General features: G+C 36.4%; 2 protein-coding genes and 1 long non-coding RNA gene across 3 annotated transcripts; 1 reads left to right on the top strand and 2 right to left on the bottom strand.

The window, feature by feature from the left end:
• Window positions 1-2483: 2483 nt before the first annotated feature.
• Window positions 2484-8005, bottom strand: LOC145591745 (uncharacterized). Its single transcript, XM_081648249.1, has 3 exons — window positions 7900-8005; window positions 6041-7827; window positions 2484-2636 (listed from the first exon to the last, which is right to left on the bottom strand). The coding sequence occupies exons 1-3, from the start codon at window positions 8003-8005 to the stop codon at window positions 2484-2486; spliced, it is 2046 nt and encodes a 681-aa protein (XP_081504375.1).
• Window positions 8006-10250: 2245 nt separating this feature from the next.
• On the top strand, window positions 10251-12205 carry LOC145591412 (uncharacterized). Its single transcript, XR_014102308.1, has 2 exons — window positions 10251-10385; window positions 11655-12205. It is a non-coding gene; the product is annotated as an uncharacterized LOC145591412 (long non-coding RNA).
• Window positions 12206-12932: 727 nt separating this feature from the next.
• LOC145591411 (uncharacterized) lies at window positions 12933-16409 on the bottom strand. The gene is made up of 2 exons (XM_081647852.1): window positions 13655-16409; window positions 12933-13513 (listed from the first exon to the last, which is right to left on the bottom strand). Exons 1-2 carry the CDS (start codon window positions 16272-16274, stop codon window positions 13074-13076), a joined length of 3060 nt encoding a protein of 1019 aa, XP_081503978.1. The 5' UTR covers window positions 16275-16409; the 3' UTR covers window positions 12933-13073.
• Window positions 16410-21019: the final 4610 nt, after the last annotated feature.

Here is a 21019-nt window from a genome sequence, read left to right as displayed (position 1 = left end):
GATGATTGGTAATAGTATGTGACATGGCAACACGTGGCGAGATTGACAACACGTGGCAAGATTACAATGCTTGCCTTTGAGTTTTAATATTGATATTGATATTGATATTGATATTGATATTGATTAATGTATTTTTTTCATTATAATGTGTAAAATTTCATTAAGTTATTAGTACGTGTAAAATTTCTTACAATAATTGAGCCAACAACTTCAAGTTTAAATACTAAATTTATTCAAATTGTTTTAATATATATATTGATATTGATTAACGTAAGGTTGCTCTAAACAAGATTTATTGTCTCAAAAATGTCAAAACTAAAAGTAAATTTCCAATAATGAGAATGAAGGATATCTCGGTTGTTTATTGAATTTTAAGATAAATTTTTATTCTATATGTATCAAATTTTAAAATATATCATTGACATAAAATTAGTTAGGAATTGATGTGCTTTTGTGACGATTAGTGGACATGTAATGCCTAATAATAATGTTAATGGAAATGTTCGATTTAATACATTAAAAAAAATTAAAAATAGGAAAAATAAATTAAATTAAATAAATGTTCAAATCCCGTTGGGTTGACCCGAACCCATAACTTCGGGCAAGGGTTGAACAGTTCTTGACTCGTAACCTGAAGTAACCCAATACGAGATTACTCATGACCCGACCCTAATTGATAGGTCTACATAAGTTGTTAGAGCTTTCTTTCTACTACCTCTATTTCATATTATTTGCAACGATTAGATATTTTTCCTCTCTATTTTATGTCAAATCGTTGCAAAAATGTGAAACGGAATAGTTCTAGAAGATCTTTGGATATATTCTTACCCCGGAATGTAGCTCTCTAGTCTCTAAATCAAAATAAAAAAATAAAAAAAAAAATAAAAAAAAAAAACCAAAATGTTGTTTCGGCCGTATAATTGTCCATTAACATGTTACTTACCAATGATTTGGGGATTTCATTCCAACAGTCAACTAGCCTTCTGACCCGTGCAATGCACGGTTTGTTAATAGAAAATTGCATTGAGAGATGAGTGGGGAAATACCAATAAATAATTGTGAGTGTAATATGTAAATGAAAACATAATTAAAGAAATAAAAATTTTGGGACTTTAATTTGAAATGAAACTTAATAGAAAGAAGTTGGAGGGACTAAAATCAAAGAGAGAAAATAAAAAGGTTGAATTAAAGAGGGGAGATGAAGATGAAGTGTTTAATGAAAGAGTTAAGAAAAATTGTATAATTAAAAATAAAAAATGTAAAACGACATGTGGCACATTGAGTTGAAAAGGGAGATAGGGAAGTGTAATTAGAATGATGACATATGTCTTTTTTGGTTTTCTTTTTTAAATACTAAGTATAGATATAGATTGCTTAAACATACACTTTAATTTTGTATTATTATTATTATTATTATTCATTGAATTGCATTCATTTCATCTTTTAAATCCTTTTAAACTGCATAATTTTGAAATTGTAACCTAATTTAGCGTCATGCTTCCGTTTAATTGGCTATTAAATTCGCAACAGGAGTATCAATCTCATTATTTGAACTTATAATTATACTTAGGCTGGTACATTGTCTAATTTTAGGTGATTTTTGATATTAAATTTGATTACTTTAAATGGGATATTTCAATTTTTCCTGCTGTTGATGAATTAGTATTAACATTTTATGTGATTTCTGATATTATATTTGATTACATTTAATGGGATATTTCAATTTTTCCTGCTGTTTATGAATTTGTATTAACATTTTATGTGATTTCTGATATTAAATTTGATTACTTTTAATGGGACATTTCAATTTTTCTTGATTTTGATGAATTAGTATTAACATATGAATTATTTTCTGTTAATGGTTAAGACAACTATATATTCTCAGCTGCTAATATATTTGATTTGTGGAATGCAATGTTTGTTTACGAAATCGGAAACTGCCTTAATTTATACATATTGGCACTCATCTGAAAGATCAAGAAAAAAAAAACACTTTTGTATCATGTGTTGCTTAGATTTTTCAAGAAATGTTGCTTATTAAAATTTGATTGACATTTCACTAATTTTGGCAATTTTTTTTAGATAGATTATTTTTCGCAACTAAAGAAAATGAAATTTACTTGGTGTAATGGGAAATTGAACCTGGAAGCACCGAAAATGATTTTACATCTCAAAAGTTATATAATTCCCATCATGCATATGAAATCACATGCAGTTTTATCACTGTGAATCTGTGATCTTTACTAAATCTATGACACTCCATAATCTTCCTACTTTTTGTAGCTACAAAATTCATTAAATGAGGTAATTGGTGGAAAGTGGTTTCATATTTTGAATTTTTGGATAGGATTTTTTTTTTGGATAGTTTAGTAAGATTGTTTCCGGCTATTATTTACTAATAGTATTAGTGGAGCATGTGGTGTTTAAGAAATATGTCGTATAAAAGATAGAATTTATTTGCCGTAGAAGTAATAAAGCAAAATTTAAGAAAATATCAACTGAATAAATAAATCCCATTCATAAAAAGTAGATTGGATAAAAAAAAAAGTGTTCACAGGAAACCAACCTGGGGCTATGTAACCAAAAGAGCCTGCAATAGCAGATGCAGTGTGAGGTCCTTTGGCCTTGATTGTCACCTTATCAATCAATCAATCAATCAATCAAAGCCTTAATCCCAAAAGTGGGGTCGGCTAACATGAACCAAATTTGATTATTCCGTGTAGTCATCAACATAAATCTTTCTCCTCCATCCCTTACGATCCAAAACTTCATCCTCACGTAAATCCATGCACTTCATATCCTTCCTCACTCCTTCCAACCAAGTCATCTTTGGTCTCCCTCTTCCTCGTTTAATCCCTCCATGGTCCCACTCTTCCACTCTTCGCACCGGTGCACCCTCGGGTCTCCGTCTTACATGTCCAAACCAACGCAGACGATTTTCCCTTAATTTATCTACAATGCCCGCCACACCTACTTTCTTGCGAATAACCTCATTTCTGATTCTATCTCTTAAAGTGTTTCCACACATCCACCTTAACATGCGCATTTCCGTAACCTCCATCTTTTTAATATGCTCTTTCTTAGAAGCCCAACATTCTGTACCATAGAGCAACACTGGTCTTATGGCAGTCCTGTAGAATTTTCCCTTCAACTTTAAGGGAATGTTGCGGTCGCATAGCACTCCCGTGGCCGCTCTCCATTTAAGCCACCCTGACTTAATCCTGTGGGTCACGTCTTGATCAATGTCACCATTCTTCTGGATGATCGACCCTAGGTACTTAAAACATTCACTCATGGTCAAATCCTTTCCATCCAAACTCACCACTTCATTGCTTGTCCCCCTCTGAGTGCCAAAACGACATACCAAATATTCAGTCTTACTCCGACTTAGCTTAAACCCTCTAGATTCCAACCTTTGCCTCCATTGCTCCAACTTGACATTAACCCCATCCTTAGTCTCATCCACCAAAACGATATCATCTGCGAACAGCATACACCATGGAACCTCATCTTGAATTGGTCTAGTTAATTCGTCTAGAACCGTTGCAAAAAGAAAAGGGCTTAATGCAGACCCTTGATGCAATCCGATTGTAATAGGGAAATCTTTTGTCAACCCTCCGCATGTCCTCACATTTGTTGACACATCCCGATACATATCCTTAACTAGGTCTACATACCTTCGTGGGATACCTTTCTTCAACATTGCCCACCAAAGTATCTCTCTTGGCACCTTGTCATATGCCTTCTCTAAATCAATAAAGACCATATGAAGATCTTTCTTCTTTACCCTATAAAACTCCATCATTTGTCTTATCAAATGGATTGCCTCCATAGTAGATCTCCCAGGCATAAAACCAAATTGGTTATCTGAAATGCTTGTGCATGCCCTCAACCTTTGTTCAATCACCCTTTCCCACAACTTCATAGTATGGCTCATAAGCTTAATTCCTCGATAGTTAGAACAATCTTGAGCGTCTCCTTTGTTTTTATAAACCGGGACCAAGGTGCTCTTCCTCCAATCTTGTGGGATCCTTGTAGCCGTCCATATCTTGTTGAAAAGGTTTGTTAACCAATCAATACCAATCTTACCCAAACACCTCCACACCTCTATCGGTACCCCATCAGGGCCAACCGCCTTCTTAGGTTTCATCTTCCTCAGTGCAATCTCCACCTCTACTCTCCTAATCCTTCGCACATACTCCATGTTGATTTCTTCATCACTCATAGAGGTATCTCCTATCACAACTCCATTACTTCCATTAAATAATTCATCGAAGTACCCCTTCCACCTGTCCTTGATGCCCTCCTCTTGCACTAGGACCATTTGGTTCTTATCTTTGACACACTTCACCATGCCAATATCCTTCCTTGCCTCTTGTCTTCTCTTTGCCATCTTATAAATGATCCTTTCTCCCTCCTTGGAATCAAGCTTTTCATAAACCTCCTGATATGCCTTTTTTTTTGCTTGGCGAACAGCTGCCTTTGCCTTACTCTTAGCCTCCTTATACGCTGCAAAGGTTTCATCACTCCTACATTTTCCTAAGGCTTGATAGCATTCCCTCTTTTGCTTAATTACTGCTTTCACCTCTTCATTCCACCACGAAGTATCTCTCTGTACCGAAGTTCTTCCCCTTACTTCCCCTAAGACCTCTTTGGCCACTCTTAGGAAACAGTTCTTCATTCGTAACCAGGTCATGTCCGGATCCACCTCTCCATCCCAATCCGCTTCTTCAATTACCTTTTCTGTAAAAACCTTAGCTTTTGCATCCCTTAGGGTCCACCATCTTATCCTTGGTTCTTCTTGTCTAACTTTTTTCTTCGCCTTCTCTTTCAGACGAATAGTCATTACCAATAGCCGGTGTTGGGTGACCACACTCTCCCCTGGGATAACCTTACAGTTTATGCAACTTTGTCTATCTATGCTCCTTGTGAGCAGGAAGTCTATTTGAGTTGCATTTGCTCCATTCCGAAAAGTTATCAAGTGTGAATCCCTCTTCTTAAACCAAGTATTAGCCAAAATTAAATCATATGATTGGGCAAAATCCATAATAGCTTCACCACCGGCGTCCCTCTGCCCATACCCAAAGCCTCCATGGACACTCTCATAGCCATCTCGGCTCGCCCCAACGTGCCCATTTAGATCCCCTCCAATATATAACTTCTCTGAGTGGTGGACACCCTGCACCACCTCGTCTAGGTCCTCCCAAAATTGTCGTTTCTCTTCTGCATCTAAACCCACTTGGGGAGCATAAGCACTGATAACATTCACAATCTCCTTGCCACATAGCAACTTCAGCCTTATCAACCTATCGTTCTTCCGATAGACCTCGATCACCTCTTTTGCCAACCTCTCATCGAGAACCACACCAACTCCGTTCCTAGCTCCACCATTCCTTGTTCTGTGGCTCGTTTCTTGCCCAACATACCATACCTTATACCCCAAAACCAAGCCTCGAGCTCCTTCTCCTGTCCATCTTGTCTCTTGGAGGCACATGATGTTCACGCGTCGTCTTTTCATTACTTCTACCAATTCTGCTGATTTTCCCGTAAGAGACCCCACATTCCAAGAACCAATCCGCAAACTAAATTCTTTTCTCCCACGCTCCCTCCTGATCCCAACTCCAAGTCCTTGATTATTTGACACCACAATTGGGCAATATGGCGCGTCGCTTCTGGGCGACGACCTAGCAACCCTTACATACTTATCACTGCACCCGGGTCTGGGAAGTGCAGCGCGTCGCTCAGTAGGGAACGCCCCAATGGCACGCCCTTGCTCATTTGACACCACACTCGGGCAATGTGGCGCGTCGCTTCTGGGCGACGACCTAGCAACCCTTGCATACTTATCACTACACCCGGGTCTAGGAAGTGCAGCGCGTCGCTGAGTAGGGAACGCCCCCACGAAAATATCTGTTTGGCTCATGTCATGGGATGTGACGAAGTTTTATACTGGCTGTCACTGGCCTACCGTAACCCTCCTCCTTTATCCAGGCTTGGGACTGGCAGCGGGAAACCCACTGGCGGAGTTCTTGATTGTCACCTTAGCCAGTCCAAAATCTGCTATCTTGGCATTGAACTCTGAGTCTAACAAAATATTGCTTGATTTTACATCTCTATGCATGATGGCAGGAGAGCAGGCATGATGCAAATAACATAACCCCTTTGCTGCTCCAACTGCAATCTTTAAACGCGTTGGCCAATCCAAAACATTATATGGATCCAGATTGCTTCTTGATGTCTCTGAGTTCATTGATGATGGTTCATTTGCTCCTCGTCTCTTGTGAAGCCACTTATCAAGACTCCGGTTCTCCATATATTCATATACAAGAAGCTTTTCTTGTGCACTTGAGACACAACACAACAGTCTCACAATATTAGCATGCCTTAATGTGCCCAAAAACTCCACTTCTGTTAGAAATTGCTTTTCAAGAGCGTCTTCTAGTTTTCTACCATTCCAAATTCTCTTGACAGCCACTTTGTCGCCTAAATGATTTACAGGAGCCATGTATACCTTTCCTGACCCCCCAGTACCTATCATGTTATCGTTTGTCAGGCTAGACACAATCGCCGCTTCAGTGAATTCTATTCTGTGAAATGGTTTAAGTTCCCATGCTTGTTGCTCACTACCATGCTTTTCATGTCTCCCCATGTTTGTCTTGAACAAAATGAAACACAGAAGTATTAGGAAAATGATTATTGCTCCAGGAACTAGAATCTCAATAAGATATCGGTGATGGGAGGTAAAACATCGAGGAAGATGTGAAATTTGTTTTTCTGAGAACAAATTGGGATTTTCTAAGAAACTGAGGTTAAATGCCTTATTGTCAAACTCACGAGGGATTCTCCCTTTGAGGTTATTTGAAGAGAGATTAAGTGTAATAAGGTTTTGCAGTGATATTTGCTGTGTTAATTTGGGTGGAATTCGGCCTGATAGCTTATTTTGGGACAAGTCCGAAATTTGAAGGTGAGGTATAGAACCTAAGGCTGCTGGGAGAGGACCAGAAAGGTTATTCTTTGAAATGTTTAGAATAGCCAGTGACTCCCATGAACTTAGGCTCGATGGCAGCTCACCTGATAATTGATTTCCATCGAGTCGAAGACTATAAAGAGATGAGAGAGCAGTCAACTCCATTGGAATTTTGCCCCATAATTGGTTGTTGCTTGCCTTGAACACAACAAGATTTTCACATTTGGCAATACTAGATGGAATAGGACCTGAAAATTTGTTATTGCTTATGTCGAGCCAAATAAGATTTGCTGTCAATTGAGAAGTCGAGATTGTCCCATTAAGGTTGTTGTTGAATGCCACAATACTCGACAAATTCCCATTGTAGCCAAGATATAATTTTTTCAAGCTCTTGAGCAAGAATAACCCACTTGGAATTTCGCCCTCCAAGTTATTTCCAACCAAGTCTAAATGCACAAGGCTAGTTAGATTGGTAAATTCTTTTGGGATTTCACCAATCAAATTGCATTCAGTCATCCAAAGGAACTTCAGATTCATAAGCTTCCCGAATTCTTTGGGCAAGTTGTTCCGGGCAAAAGGGTTGTAAGCTAACACCAATTCCTCAAGATTTATCAAATGTCCCAACTCGGATGGGAACGTGCCGTTAAATAAGTTGGAATCTAGATACAAGTTGATCAACCCTTTAAGTTGAGCTAATGAAGGTGGGATATCACCAGTAAAGTTGTTACCACTAATGATAAGGTATTGAAGAGTAGGCGGAAGTTTATTTATGTCATCTGGTAATTTCCCAACAAAGTAGTTTTGGGAAAGGTCTAATTTTTGGAGCATGGTACAATTGTATAGAAATGTAGGAAAGTTACCTATGATATTATTGTTTCCAAGATCAAGTAGGGTGAGATTCTTGAGATGTCAAATGGATGATGGGATTTCGCCTTCAACGTTTTGGCTATTGAGTGAAATTCCGGTGACTGTTACACCACCAGTGCAGTTGATTCCAGGCCATTGACAAAAGGGGGTGGTGGAATTCCATGAACTCATTGGTGGTTGATTGCTCCATTGGTGCTTGATTTGCAATAGGATTTCTTGTTCTGAGAGGGAAGGTTGTGAAATAATCAAAAAGGGTAGAAAGTTAAGGAGAGCTAACAAAAGGAAGAATTTGGGGCAAGGAAGGTGTATTTTTGACATTTTTTATGTGGTTATGAGTAGCTTATGTCTTTTCCCTTAATTACAATATAATCTGTGCTTAAAAGTGGGAATTTTGGAACAAAGAGATGGGAAATTTGAAGGTTTCAATTCTTGTAGCCGGAGCAAGTATAGTAAAGTTGAACTGCTTAAGACTATTGTGTTTATATTAGAGTGATGACAGAGTTTCTCTGTTTTCACAGAAAGTACGTAGTTTGGATAAGTTGACTGATTAGTCATCCCTTTAAGAATATACAAGTGTGATTTTCGTGTGTATGTTCACTAGTACTGGTACATAGATGTTCATTAATACTGATTACAAGTAGATCCAATTAGTTTAATCTCGTGAAAAACGCTTTAAGAATTGAGTATGTAATTAGCTTTTCAGTATTTCCCCATTTCAAACAGAAAGTACGGAATTTGGAAATCAGTCCCACTAGTTGACTGATAAGTCTTCACTCTAATAATAGAGGAGTTTTGTGTTGTTATTATCTGCTTTTCTCTGGTCTATGGATCTTTTATTAACTAAATATATGTTCACCTCAGTTAATAATAAAAATTTGTTGTGCTCAATTGTTTTTTTTGATTGTTTTCTTACGCTGCATTTACTTCTCTGGAGGAAGTTTAATCCTGTTTGCAGATTTCAAATGCGTTAGATGTTTTCTAATTTGCATGCTGTAAGTATCTTCTGCAGAAATATCGAGGATCAAGTTTGTTAGTCTCAGATCATCTCAATGGCTAATGGGCAGAATTAATGCTGCAGATTTCCCCTTTGCTGCATAAAATCCAGTAAGGATGATCGTAGATTTGTCCTTCTACAAGGATTGTGTTCCTATTTCTGAACTTATTAATATTATTGGGATGGATTATTGCTGTTCACGGACGGTGAACTAAAACCAAAACTGAAACTACACCAAAAGGACATGTAAAGTTAGGACAAGTTGATGGGAAAAAATGGTCAGTAAGCTCAATGATTTTCTGATTAATATTTTTTTTTTTGTGCGTGTGTGTGTAACTAAGTTCATTGAATTGCTAATTATTAAGTGAAAGCCAAAAAATGTGGACCAAGAATGTTTATTTGATGAATTTGTTTCTTCTTGTGTGAATTCTTGCAGTTTACTTTTTCTTGACTACAGCAGCAAGTATGCCCTACCAAGTTTGATCATTCTCCAGCTTCTTTTTCCTCTCGTTTATGGTAAATACTTACAGGCTTAATCTTTTTGTTTTCTAACTATGCTCTGGTTGAACTATTGTACGATTATTTTACTCACTCCATTGGCAAATAATAGTCACCTTAGCCAAATCCCGTATAATTAAGGACCTAGAACGCATATCAAAAAGGCATTGTACTACTGATTAAGTCATAATAGTATTACATCTGCTGCCCTTTACTCTTTGTTTAATTCTTTTTCCATGAAAATATAATCCCTAGTAGGCTAGTACTGCTGTTATTTTGTCGATCATCCAATTTTCAAGTGAAGCGCGCATAAAATAAATACAACTGTTGCTATTTTGTAGTAATTCACAGTAGTTGATTCTTACTTTTTAGAAAGAATTACTGCTATACTAGGTAAATATAATTATATTTTATTACCTTTATATTATCTAATTCAATTTATCTTTCACTAACCCCACTACTTCCATATTTTATTACTTTCCCCAATTTCTCCTAAAACTCCGCGCATGGAAAAATGGAGAAAGTATTTAAAAACGGAGGGAGTACTATTTTGGGATCAGGCATATCAATTTGGGTTTTCCTCATGAAGAAAGCTAGAAATATTTCTTGATATTTTATTCATAGTTCTGTTGCAGAAACTACATTACATTTTTGTAATTATTTTGCTTGCTAGTGAGTGTATTTTGTAAAAGCCAATCACTGCCCTATGAACATGTGAAATGCAGTAAGCCATTATTAATTTCAGACTAAAGGAGAATATATCTACACTACTTGATACCCATCTATCATCAAACTACTTCCTATCATACAAAGATCACACCTTTTTTTTTTTTTTTTTTATATTCTGATTTATGTGTTTAAAGTTACAAACTTAGACCATGTCATAGTCATCTTCATCTAATGTCCTCCTGCTATTCTTACAGCTAGAGATGTAGTTTCTGCCTCCAAGAAGAGGGGAAATATCGCGGTCATTCTTTGTCCTTCCTCCACCAGAACCTTCTAGAATGCTATGTCGTTGAAGCAAATGCAAAATCTCCTTTATTGATGGCCTAAAAGAAGGTAATACACTGGTGCATATCAACCCTATCTTGAACACATTTGTCATCTCTTCCAAATGACTAGATTCCAGCACTTCCTTATCTAAGACATCTATGATTGGATCTCCCTCATTAAAATGCCTCAATTCCCACTCTGTGAGCTTTGTGTGCTCATCTCCAATGTGAGGTTCTTTCCCTGTCACTAACTTGAGTAGAACTACTTCGAAGCTGTATATATCGATCTTCTCATTCACCTTGGTTATATAGCAATATTCTGCAATTTTTGCATTGAATGTGGAATCTAGCAAAATATTACTAGATTTCACAACCCTATGTACTATAGAAGGTGAACAATCATTGTGCATATAATTCTATCCTTGAGCAGCATCAATCGCAATTTTCAATCTAGCAGGCCAGTCTAAAACTACTTGTTGAACCGAACCACTCATTGTTTAAACATGTTGGCTTTTACTCTTATGGATCCATTTATCCAGGCTTTGTTTCTCCATGTACTCGTACACAAGCAATTTCGAGTTTTCACTCGAAATACAGCAAAGTAACTTTACTATGTTGAGATGCCTTATAGTACCCAGAACCTGGACCTCAGCAATGAACTCTTTTTCTAAATTGTTGCGAGGTAAGGAGAGTGAACAAAGGGAGAAATTTGGGGCAAGGAAAGTAAATTTTTGACATTTTTAATGTGATTTTTGAGTAGCTTGTGTCTTTTCCCCTATATAATTTGTGCTTTTGGAAGTTGAAGGCAGAGAAGTTAACTAAAAGTGGGAAATTTTGGAAATTTGATGGTTTCAATTTATTCAGCCTTAGAAACAATAATAGAAAACTTGAACTGATTTCGACTAGCGTTTATGCTAGAGTCCAGATACGGAGTTAGTTCATTAATAGTGATTACAGAGTTTGCTCCATTTCACAGAAATTTTCACAGAAATTACATAGTTTGGATATCAGCTTTTCTCCAGTTGACTGATAAAGTCATCCCTCTAATTGAAGAGCCTGAGTTCTTATCTCCTCGTTTGTCTTTTGATCCTCATTGGATTCATGATTGATCTAAGATTATTCAATGATAGTTACTTTATTCAATAATTACTGAAGCCTCTGGATTAATTTTATCCTCTTAACAATTTACTGCTGTGCAATTGTTAGTTTGGTTGTGAACTTAACAACGACAAGTGCACACAAGTTCTTTTTTGGAGGAGCTTATGAAGTTATGAGATTTAATCATGTTTACACTTCAACATGTGCTAATGTTGTTTCACATTATGGTTTGTAGCAGCTTGTATGATGTGATTCCTTCAGCAAAATACCAAGATAATCTCAGTAGTGTCTAGTAGAGTTGATGCAGCAGTCTGCCCCTTAGCTACTTAAAAGTCAGAGTAAGGATGATTCAAGATTTTCCATTCTATAAGGATTATGCTCCTCATGCTTCATTCCTATGCTAAGATCTTTAACCAAGTGCCCCTGTGAAAATGATAGTGAACTACAACCCAACCCGAAACTATGCCGAAAAGGAAATGTAAGGTGAGTATTGAGGAGGAAGCTGATAGGAAATTTGGTTTATCTACATTCAGTTCCTTTGTCTTGACTACAGCAGCAAGGATGCCCTACCAAGTTTGATCATTCTCCAGCTTCTTTTCCCTCTTTTATGATAAATACTTGCAGTTTGATCTTTACGTTTTGTTGATTGCTACTTGATAGCCAAACAATGTCTTACAATAGGTGGCGATTGTTAAATTGAGTTGACGTGAGACACAAGATGAGACGGAATAGAGACAAATGATCTATCCCAGCGGTTGACTGACGGGCAAGTCTTCCCTCTATTCTTAATCGTTATCCTTTTAATTTGGTTCCGCGTTGTTGTTGTTGTTTTCTTTGTTCTTTGCAATCATTGATTTGTGAGAAAAAAATTGTATGATTTGAGATAGAGAATTTCACCTATGTGGTCGTAATTTGCAAGTTAATGTGAAAGTCACCCCTGTATAGCTGTAAAAAGATCTATATTAGTCTGCAACAATATTAGGCTAATACTTAACAGTACCACTCATAAGTCAATATATAAAACCGTAGGAAAGACTGTCACACACAAATGCAATACAAATACAACAAGAGATGTGATTAACAGTCTTTGCATCTTGGAAAGTATTGCACATGTTCAAAACTCCCCTACAGCAAAATTGGCTTCGCCTGGCTCCTCTCAAGACTCAAGAGGAGCTTATGAGATTTTTTGCGGCATTAGTTCCTGAATTTACGCAAGAACTTAGTTTGTAAACTTTGGTTAATGTAGTTATCTTTAACATAATTATGAAATGTTGGCCTGCTGCACCTTCTGACTTCGATGTGTAATAAGCAAGTGGAAGATAAATGTGATGGAAAATATGGAGTTAAAATGGAACGGCATGTTTAAATTTGCAAATATGATGAAGTGGGTAGTCCTTGACCTTGTTAGAGAGTTGTTCCTTGTTATGGACTCTTCATTGAAGGAATGAATTTTTCGGAGGTTGTTCCTTGGCTTAGATATAAGTTGTAGTTATTTTGACTCTATTAACTGTTAGAATTTGTGATAAAACTATAAGGGATTGAATTCAGAAATTTATCACTACCCTACTAATATAGGAAATGCGGTAAGCTAATCACTACTTCCTATGATCAAACAACGATCACGCTGATTTTATTCTGATTTAGGGTACAAACTAAATTATACTATGTCATAGTCATTTTCATCTAATGTCCTCCTGCTATTCTTACAGCTAGAGATGTAGTTTCTGCCTCCAAGAAGAGGGGATATATCGCGGTCATTCTTTGTTCTTCCTCCACCAGGACCTTCTAGAATGCTATATCGTTGAAGCAATTGCAAAACCTGCTTCATTGATGGCCTTAAAGAAGGTAATGCACTGGTGCAAATCAAGCCTATCTTGAACACATTTGTCATCTCTTCCAAGTGGCAAGGTTCTAGCACTTCCTTATCAAGGACGTCTATGATTGGATGTCCCTCATGAAAATGCCTCAATGCCCACTCTGCGAGGTTTGTGTGCTCATCTCCAATGTGAGGTTCTTTCCCTGTCACTAACTCTAGTAGAACTACTCCGAAGCTGTATATATCAATCTTCTCATTCACTTTGCTTGTATAGCAATATTCTGCAGTTCACAATCAGATGGCAAACACATTCATCTTCATTTAATAAAAGCAGATAGTATATTGGTAGAAATCATCTTTGAAATATTTTCCTGTTTACAACATATACTTTTTATATGATAAAAGTAAGCTGGAAAACTTACCTGGGGCCATGTAACCAAAAGATCCAGCAACAGCAGAGACTGTATTAGGCTCTCCTCCTGGCTTAGCCAAAATCCTTGCTAACCCGAAATCAGCAATCTTTGCATTAAATTCGGAATCTAGCAAAATATTACTGGATTTTATATCCCTATGAACTATAGGAGGTGAACAATCATTGTGCATATAACTTAATCCTTGAGCAGCATCAATAGCAATTTTCAATCTAGCAGGCCAGTCCAAAACTGCTTGTTGAACCGAACCACTCATGGATGAAACAGGCTGCCTTTTATTCTTATGGATCCATTTATCCAGGCTTTGTTTCTCCATGTACTCATACACAAGCAATTTTGAGCTTTCACTCGAAATACAGCAAAGTAACTTCACTATGTTGAGATGCCTAATATTACCCAGAACCTGGACCTCAGCAATGAACTCTTTTTCCAAATTGTTGCTCTTTTTCTTGTTATTCCATATCCTCTTAACCGCAACAGCTTCCCCTGATTGGTTAATGGGGATCCAGTAAACTTTACCGGATCCTCCTGAACCAATCGTATTTTTCTCACTTAAGTTAGCAAGGATTTTATCTTCTGTGAACGGTAGCTTATGAAAAGAGGTCAGTTTCCAAGTATCTGGCCTTTTCTTACTTTGCCAATTTTCTCTGATTAGGAACACAATGAAGTACAAAGTTGCTATGAAGGCGATAAATGCAAGGACTGTGACCAAAGCAACATATTTGCAGGACAAATTTAAGTTTCTTTGATGACTTGAGCATTTTGGGAGGTCTAAGAATCCGGTATTGGAGCATAGATGGGTGTGCAGGAAGCTACTTTTGAATGCACTGTTGTCAATCCCAAGTGGGATTTTACCAGTAAACTTGTTGTAAGAAAGATTGAGTGAATTAAGCCTTAATTGGCCAACTTCAGGAGGAAGTTGGCCGGAAAATTGGTTATTAGACAAATTAAGATAAGAAAGGACAGGTAAAGAGCCAAGAACAGAAGGAATCGAACCAGAAAGCTTGTTATGAGAGAGGTCTAAACTGTTTAATCTTTGCCATGAGATTATTTCAGAGGGTAGCTCACCTGAGAGTTGATTGTGATCAAGTAAAAGAGTGTTAAGTAGTGGCAGCTTAGTAAACTCTAACGGAACAGGACCGGCGATCAAGTTGTTGCTAGCTTTAAGCACCTGCAATTTGCTCCAAGTGCTTACACTTGACGGAATTTTACCAGATATTTTGTTGTTGCTGATTTCCACACGACTCAAGTTCCAAGCCAATTTGTCAGGAAGTTGGCCTGAAAATTGGTTGTTGCTAAGTAACATGATCTTCATACCCTGCAAAGACCACATCCCATCAGGAACTTCTCCTGTAAAGCTGTTGTTGTAGAGTTGAACAACATACAAAGAGTTGCATTGGCCTAGAGAAGTTGGGATTGTGCCATTCAGATAGTTGTTGAATGCCACAACACCCAACAACTTCCCGTTGTAGCAAAGATTCTCCGGCAGTTGGCCAGTGAATGCATTGTCTGACACCTCTATGCCTTCAAGTTCCGAGTGCAGGCCCATTTCTGTGGGAAGTGAACCAGAAAACCGGTTCATAAACAAACTCAGGGACTTCAAGGAAGTAAGCTGAGCTATACTTGGTGGAATTGTTCCATGAAATTGGTTCTGAGACAATTTCAAAATTTCTAATTTCTGCAACTTTCCAAAATCTTCAGGGATTATTCCTGTCAATTTGTTTCCTGAGACGTCCAATTCCACCAAGTTCAAGGCCTTAGCTGGGTTTGGCAATTCCCCTGACAACATATTGCTGTACAGATATAAAATTTTCAAGTTCTTGAGCAAGAACAACTCACTAAGAATTTCACCCTCCAAGTTATTTTCAGCCAAGTCTAAATGCTCAAGGCTAGATAGCTTGGCAAAACTTTTCGGAATTTCACCAATCAAGTTGCATTTAGTCATCCAAAGGAACTTCAAATTCTTAAGCATCCCAAATTCTTTTGGCAATTTCTTTGGGGCTAAAGAGTTGTAAGCTAACACCAATTCCTCGAGATTTTCCAAGTGTCCCAGCTCGGAAGGGAACGTGCCATTAAACGAATTGGAATCCAAGTACAAGGTGATCAACCCTTTAAGTTGAGCTAATGAAGGTGGGATATCACCAGTGAAGTTGTTAGCACTGAGGTTAAGGTGTTGGAGGCTAAGAGGAAGCTCATTTATGCTATCTGGTAATTTCCCAACAAAGTAGTTTGAAGCTAGGACTAAAGTTTGAAGCTTGGGGCAATTGTTTAGAAATGTGGGGAAGTTACCTTGGATATAATTGTTTCCAAGATCAAGGACAGTGAGATTTTTGAGATCACAAATGGAAGGAGGGATTTCGCCTTCGATGTTTTTGCTATTAAGGGAGATTCCGGTTACTGTTACGCCACCGGAGCAATTGATTCCGGGCCATTGACAAAAATGGGTGGTGGGATTCCATGAATTCATTGGTGGTTGATTACTCCATTGTTGTTTTATTTTCAATAAGATTTCTTGTTCTGATTGTGAAATTACGAAAAAGGGTAGAGTGATAAGGAGGATAAAGGACAATATAGGGAGGAGATTGGTAGTTGAAAAGGGTAATTTTGTCATTTATAGGTGGAGTAGGATAGTATTGCTATGTTTTGGTTGCTCTGTTTCCGAACCATAGGATTTTAGGCGTGGGAAAATATGGTTAGGGAGAAAAAAAGGAGGGAAAATTGGTCAAAATTATCAACGGCTTCTAGTGTTCGGTTTGGCATATTTAGTTGGGGTTGGGCTACTGGAGGAGTTTAATATAATGTGAATGGGAATAGGAATATCGCATTATTTTCTAAGTCAAGTCAATGCCAACGACATGGTTAATAGGACTCGTCAAAAATCAATCAATTACACCACTAATCATTTTGGAAAATTCTTTACAATAGCTGTAATACCAGTACATTTGGTTCAAATAGAGGTATGAAACCAGGGCGGTATGAGTTTCAAAATTGATACTTGATTCCATTTGTTTGGTTTTGAATTGGGAATGATATGTTTTTCTATTAATTTGAAGCTAAAGGTATGAGTATGGCTCATACCCACCTGGGCCACCTCCCCCAATGGGTTTCAAAACCCCATACCTTAGGGGTTTGAGGTATGAGTTTCAAATTTGAATAGACATGGGTTTCACTCATTCTAAACTCATACCTTAGATGCTTGAACCAAATTTACGTGATATACTTCGTGCTATATATATCGTCATATTGTCTAAATCACTTAATCCTATATTCGTTGAAAACAATATAATGTTATAATGGGTATATATAATATATAATTAAAAAAATATGCTTTGTAATCTATATTATTATTAAAACTCCAAGGCAAGGAGTATCATATTGTCATGTGTCATTTTTTTTGTGTTATTTTCCAAGTTTTCTAATAATGTTAATAGCGTGTGTTACACGGGCCAAATTACTACTCCATGTTGGCAATTCTACGTAGTCATCCTTGTTTTGGTGGTTGATTTATTTGTTTATTTACCAGATAAGTCCTTGTGCGATGCACGAAGATATAACGCTAAGAATTTGAGAGAATTTTTTTGAAATTATGTAAATTTTTCGAAGACATTTTACAAACTCAAATATATTAAACCCACAAAATAACAAATTAAACAATTGGTAACATATATTAAGCCCATAAAATTGATTAAAAATGATTTTTCTTATTTTTTTAATTTTTAAATTTTTTTTAAATATTTTCATAATTAAGTTATGAGTTAATTTTTCAATTTCAAAAATAATAAAACCAAATTTAAACAATTATATAAAAAAGGAAATTATTACCAAATTAATAAATGAATTTTAAAATTAAATTAATTATTTTTAATAATTTTTGACATTAAAATAAATAAAAAAATTTAACCAATAAAAAAATAATACTCCCTCTGTTCCTTATTGATAATCCCTTATGAAAATTTTTAAATTCCTAAATGATAGTCCATTTGCTTTTTTTAAGTACCATTAATATCAATTTTTTTTTTACCAAAATCCTCTCCAATTTGCAACATATTTATGCAAACTTTTCCATGTAAATTTTGTTTTTCACTTTTACACCGTATTACTTTATCTCTCTACTTTTTTGTATCAACTCCATTTGCATGTACCCGGTGTACAGTATTTTTACTGTACATCGGGTTTTTCTCACGTGCAACTTCTTTATTGTTTTTTTTTTTTTAAAAAAAAAAATAGCGGAATTTAAAATCACGGAATTTTATACCTAAATCAAAAAAACGCAGAACAATGGAGGAGAGAGAAAGTGAGAAAGCGCAGCTCTCGATCATCCATTGAGGAGAGAGAAAGTGAGAAATCGCAAAAATTGCAAAAAACGATCATCAATCGAGGAGAAAAAAGGTTAGAAAACGCAAAAATTGCAGAAATCGATCATCAATAAAGGAGAAAAAAGGTGAGAAAACGCACAAATAGAAGAATTCGATCATCAATCGAGGAGAAAAAAGGTGAGAAAACTTACAAATTGCAGAAATCGATCATCAATGGTGAATTCGACTTTCGATACAACAAAATGCAGCAATCTCATTCACGAATTGCTACAAAAACAGAGGCAAGTTGAGACTGAATTTGAAATCGATTTAAATCGATCGATTATAGAAGAAGAAGAAACTTATTGTTTTGGAGATGAATTCGTACCAATATTCAACCATCCAGACAATGCAGAAGCAATTGATAATGCAGAAGACGCAATACACAATGCTGAAAATCAAGTGGTTCCTGATAAATCAATTGATTCAAATTCAGAACAAACAACCAAAACAAATGCAACTGAAGGTAATTTCTATAAATTTTTGAGATTGTATGCTAAAAAGAACCCTTTGAATACATAATTGTTACCCTTTTTATGCATAAACGTGACCCTATTTATGCCTAAATGTTACCCTCAGATTGAATGCAGAACTTTTGAGATTGCATGCAAAAAGTAACCCTTTGATTGCCTAAATGTTACCCTTTTCATGCTTAAAAGTGACCCTATTTATGCACAAATGTTACACTCAGATTGTATGCAAAAAGTAACCCTTTGAATGTCTAAATGTTACCCTTTTCATGCTTAAAAGTGACCCTATTTATGCACAAATGTTACACTCAAATTGTATGCTGAAAATTCAAGTTGTATGCAGAAAGTATCCCTTTGAATGCCTAAATGTTACCTTTTTCATGCATAAAAGTTACCCTATTTTCACACGAATGTTACCCTTTTTTATGCTGGCTGTGGTTATTATCTGATTTGTTTGTATTAAATAACAGATACAAATCCAATTAATGCTTCTGGTTTAGATCTTAGAGGATCATTCGTTGGTGTGGTAAGAGAAACTTTTGAAGAAATTTTGGAATTGTATGAAAAACATGCTGCTATACTGGGATTTTCAATAAGAAAACATACAACTAGATTCAAACAACACACAAAAATAGTAACTGAGAAAAACTATGTGTGTTCTGCTGAGGGAAAGAGACATTCAGGTCAGAAGAAAACAAAGTTAGTTGAAATGGTTGATGAAGAGGATGTAAATGTAAAAGCAAGAAAGCCAAGACAAGTAGCCATTACAAGATCAAATTGCAAGGCATGCATAAGAGCAAAAGTGAATAAAGAAGGACAGTTTGAGGTGGTGTCTCATGTTATTCAGCATAACCACGAGCTAACAAAGCCACAGTGGCATTATTTGCATCGTTCTGAAAGAAAAATGACAGAGGAAAAAACTGAAGCAATCAAAACAATGAAATCTTCAGGTTTAACTACAATGGACACTTACTATTACATGGCTACAGAGGCTGGAGGAGAACAGAATGTAGGCCATAGTGTTGTAGATCACCTGAATTTCTGCTCAAGGTTAAGAATGGAACAAATTGAGGCTGGAGATGCTCAAACTTTAGTGAACATTTTAAGTCAAGAACAATCAGAGGATCCAAACTTCTTTTTTAGAGTGAAGTTTGACAAAGAAGGAAGAATTTGCAATATCTTTTGGAGAGATTCAATGATGCTAGAAGACTATAGGATATATGGAGATGTTCTTGTCTTTGATACAACATACAGAACCAACAGATATAATCTTATATGTGCTCCATTTGTTGGAATAAATAACCACTGGCATAATTGTATGTTTGCATGTGCTTTTATTGGGGATGAAACAACAGATTCATTTGTGTGGTTATTACAAACCTTCTTCAAAGCTATGGAGGATAGAAAACCAACTTCAATATTCACTGACCAGGACCAAGCAATGGCAAATGCAATTCTGGAGGTAAAAGATTTATATTGACATCTTACAGATTTGAGATCTGACAATAAAGTTTTTCTTTTCACATAAAAGTTACCCTTTTATCTGTATAAAGTTATCCTTTTTAGTGCATAAAGTAACCCTTTTAACAGCATAAAGTGACCCCTTTATTTTCAATGCAGGTGATTCCAAATACAAGGCATAGACTTTGTATATGGCATTTGGAGCAAAATGCCATAACCAGATTTGGAGCTCTTAAAAAAGATAAAGAATTCAAATTTGCATTCAACCAGTGCTTAAAGATGTGTGTGACAGAACAAGAATTCGAAGAAAAGTGGCAGGCAATGTTGCAGAAATATGAGTTGACAGAACACTCTTGGTACAAAAGAGTGTATGAGTTGAAAGACAACTGGTGTCCTGCCCTTAGTAGAGATTTCTTTTCAGCAGGAATCTTATCGTCACAAAGGAGTGAAAGCACTAATCATGCTATAGGATTCAGAGCAAGTAAAACAACTACTTTGACAGAATTTTATACCATATTTAAGAAGACAACCAATCGTTGGAGAAGCACAGAGAAATATGATGAGTTTACCTGTAGCAAGTCAATAGCATTCACTTCATTGCCTCTCTCTGGAATGCTAAAGCATGCTGCACAGGTAAAAAGTTAACTGACAACTACATAAATTACACCTAATATATGGCAATTTAAATGAACCTACATGATTTTGATGTACAGGTTTTCACTTTATCACTCTTTAGAGATTTTGAAGAGGAGTTTGGATACTCTATGGCAACAACTGTTCAGATGTTAGGCAGTAATGAAGAATGCCTACTTTATCAAGTAACACTAGAAGACAAGCCATGGTCTGCACATCAAGTAAACTATATACATGAGAGCCAAACTGTATGGTGCACTTGCAAAAATTTTGAAGCATCTGGATGGTTATGTTATCATTGCATCAGAATTCTACATTTGCATTCAGTAACAAGAATACCAGATAAGTATGTTTCAAAAAGATGGACTAAGTTTGCAAAAACAGAGGCATGGGATAGGTTGAAGAATCAGGATCCTAAACAGCGATATATTCCATGG

Source organism: Chenopodium album, chromosome 18, assembly GCF_948465745.1.
Source record: "Chenopodium album chromosome 18, dcCheAlbu1.1, whole genome shotgun sequence".
Taxonomy (NCBI): domain Eukaryota; kingdom Viridiplantae; phylum Streptophyta; class Magnoliopsida; order Caryophyllales; family Amaranthaceae; genus Chenopodium; species Chenopodium album.
Note: the sequence above shows the minus strand (reverse complement) of the source record. Positions and strands in the feature narration are given on the sequence as shown.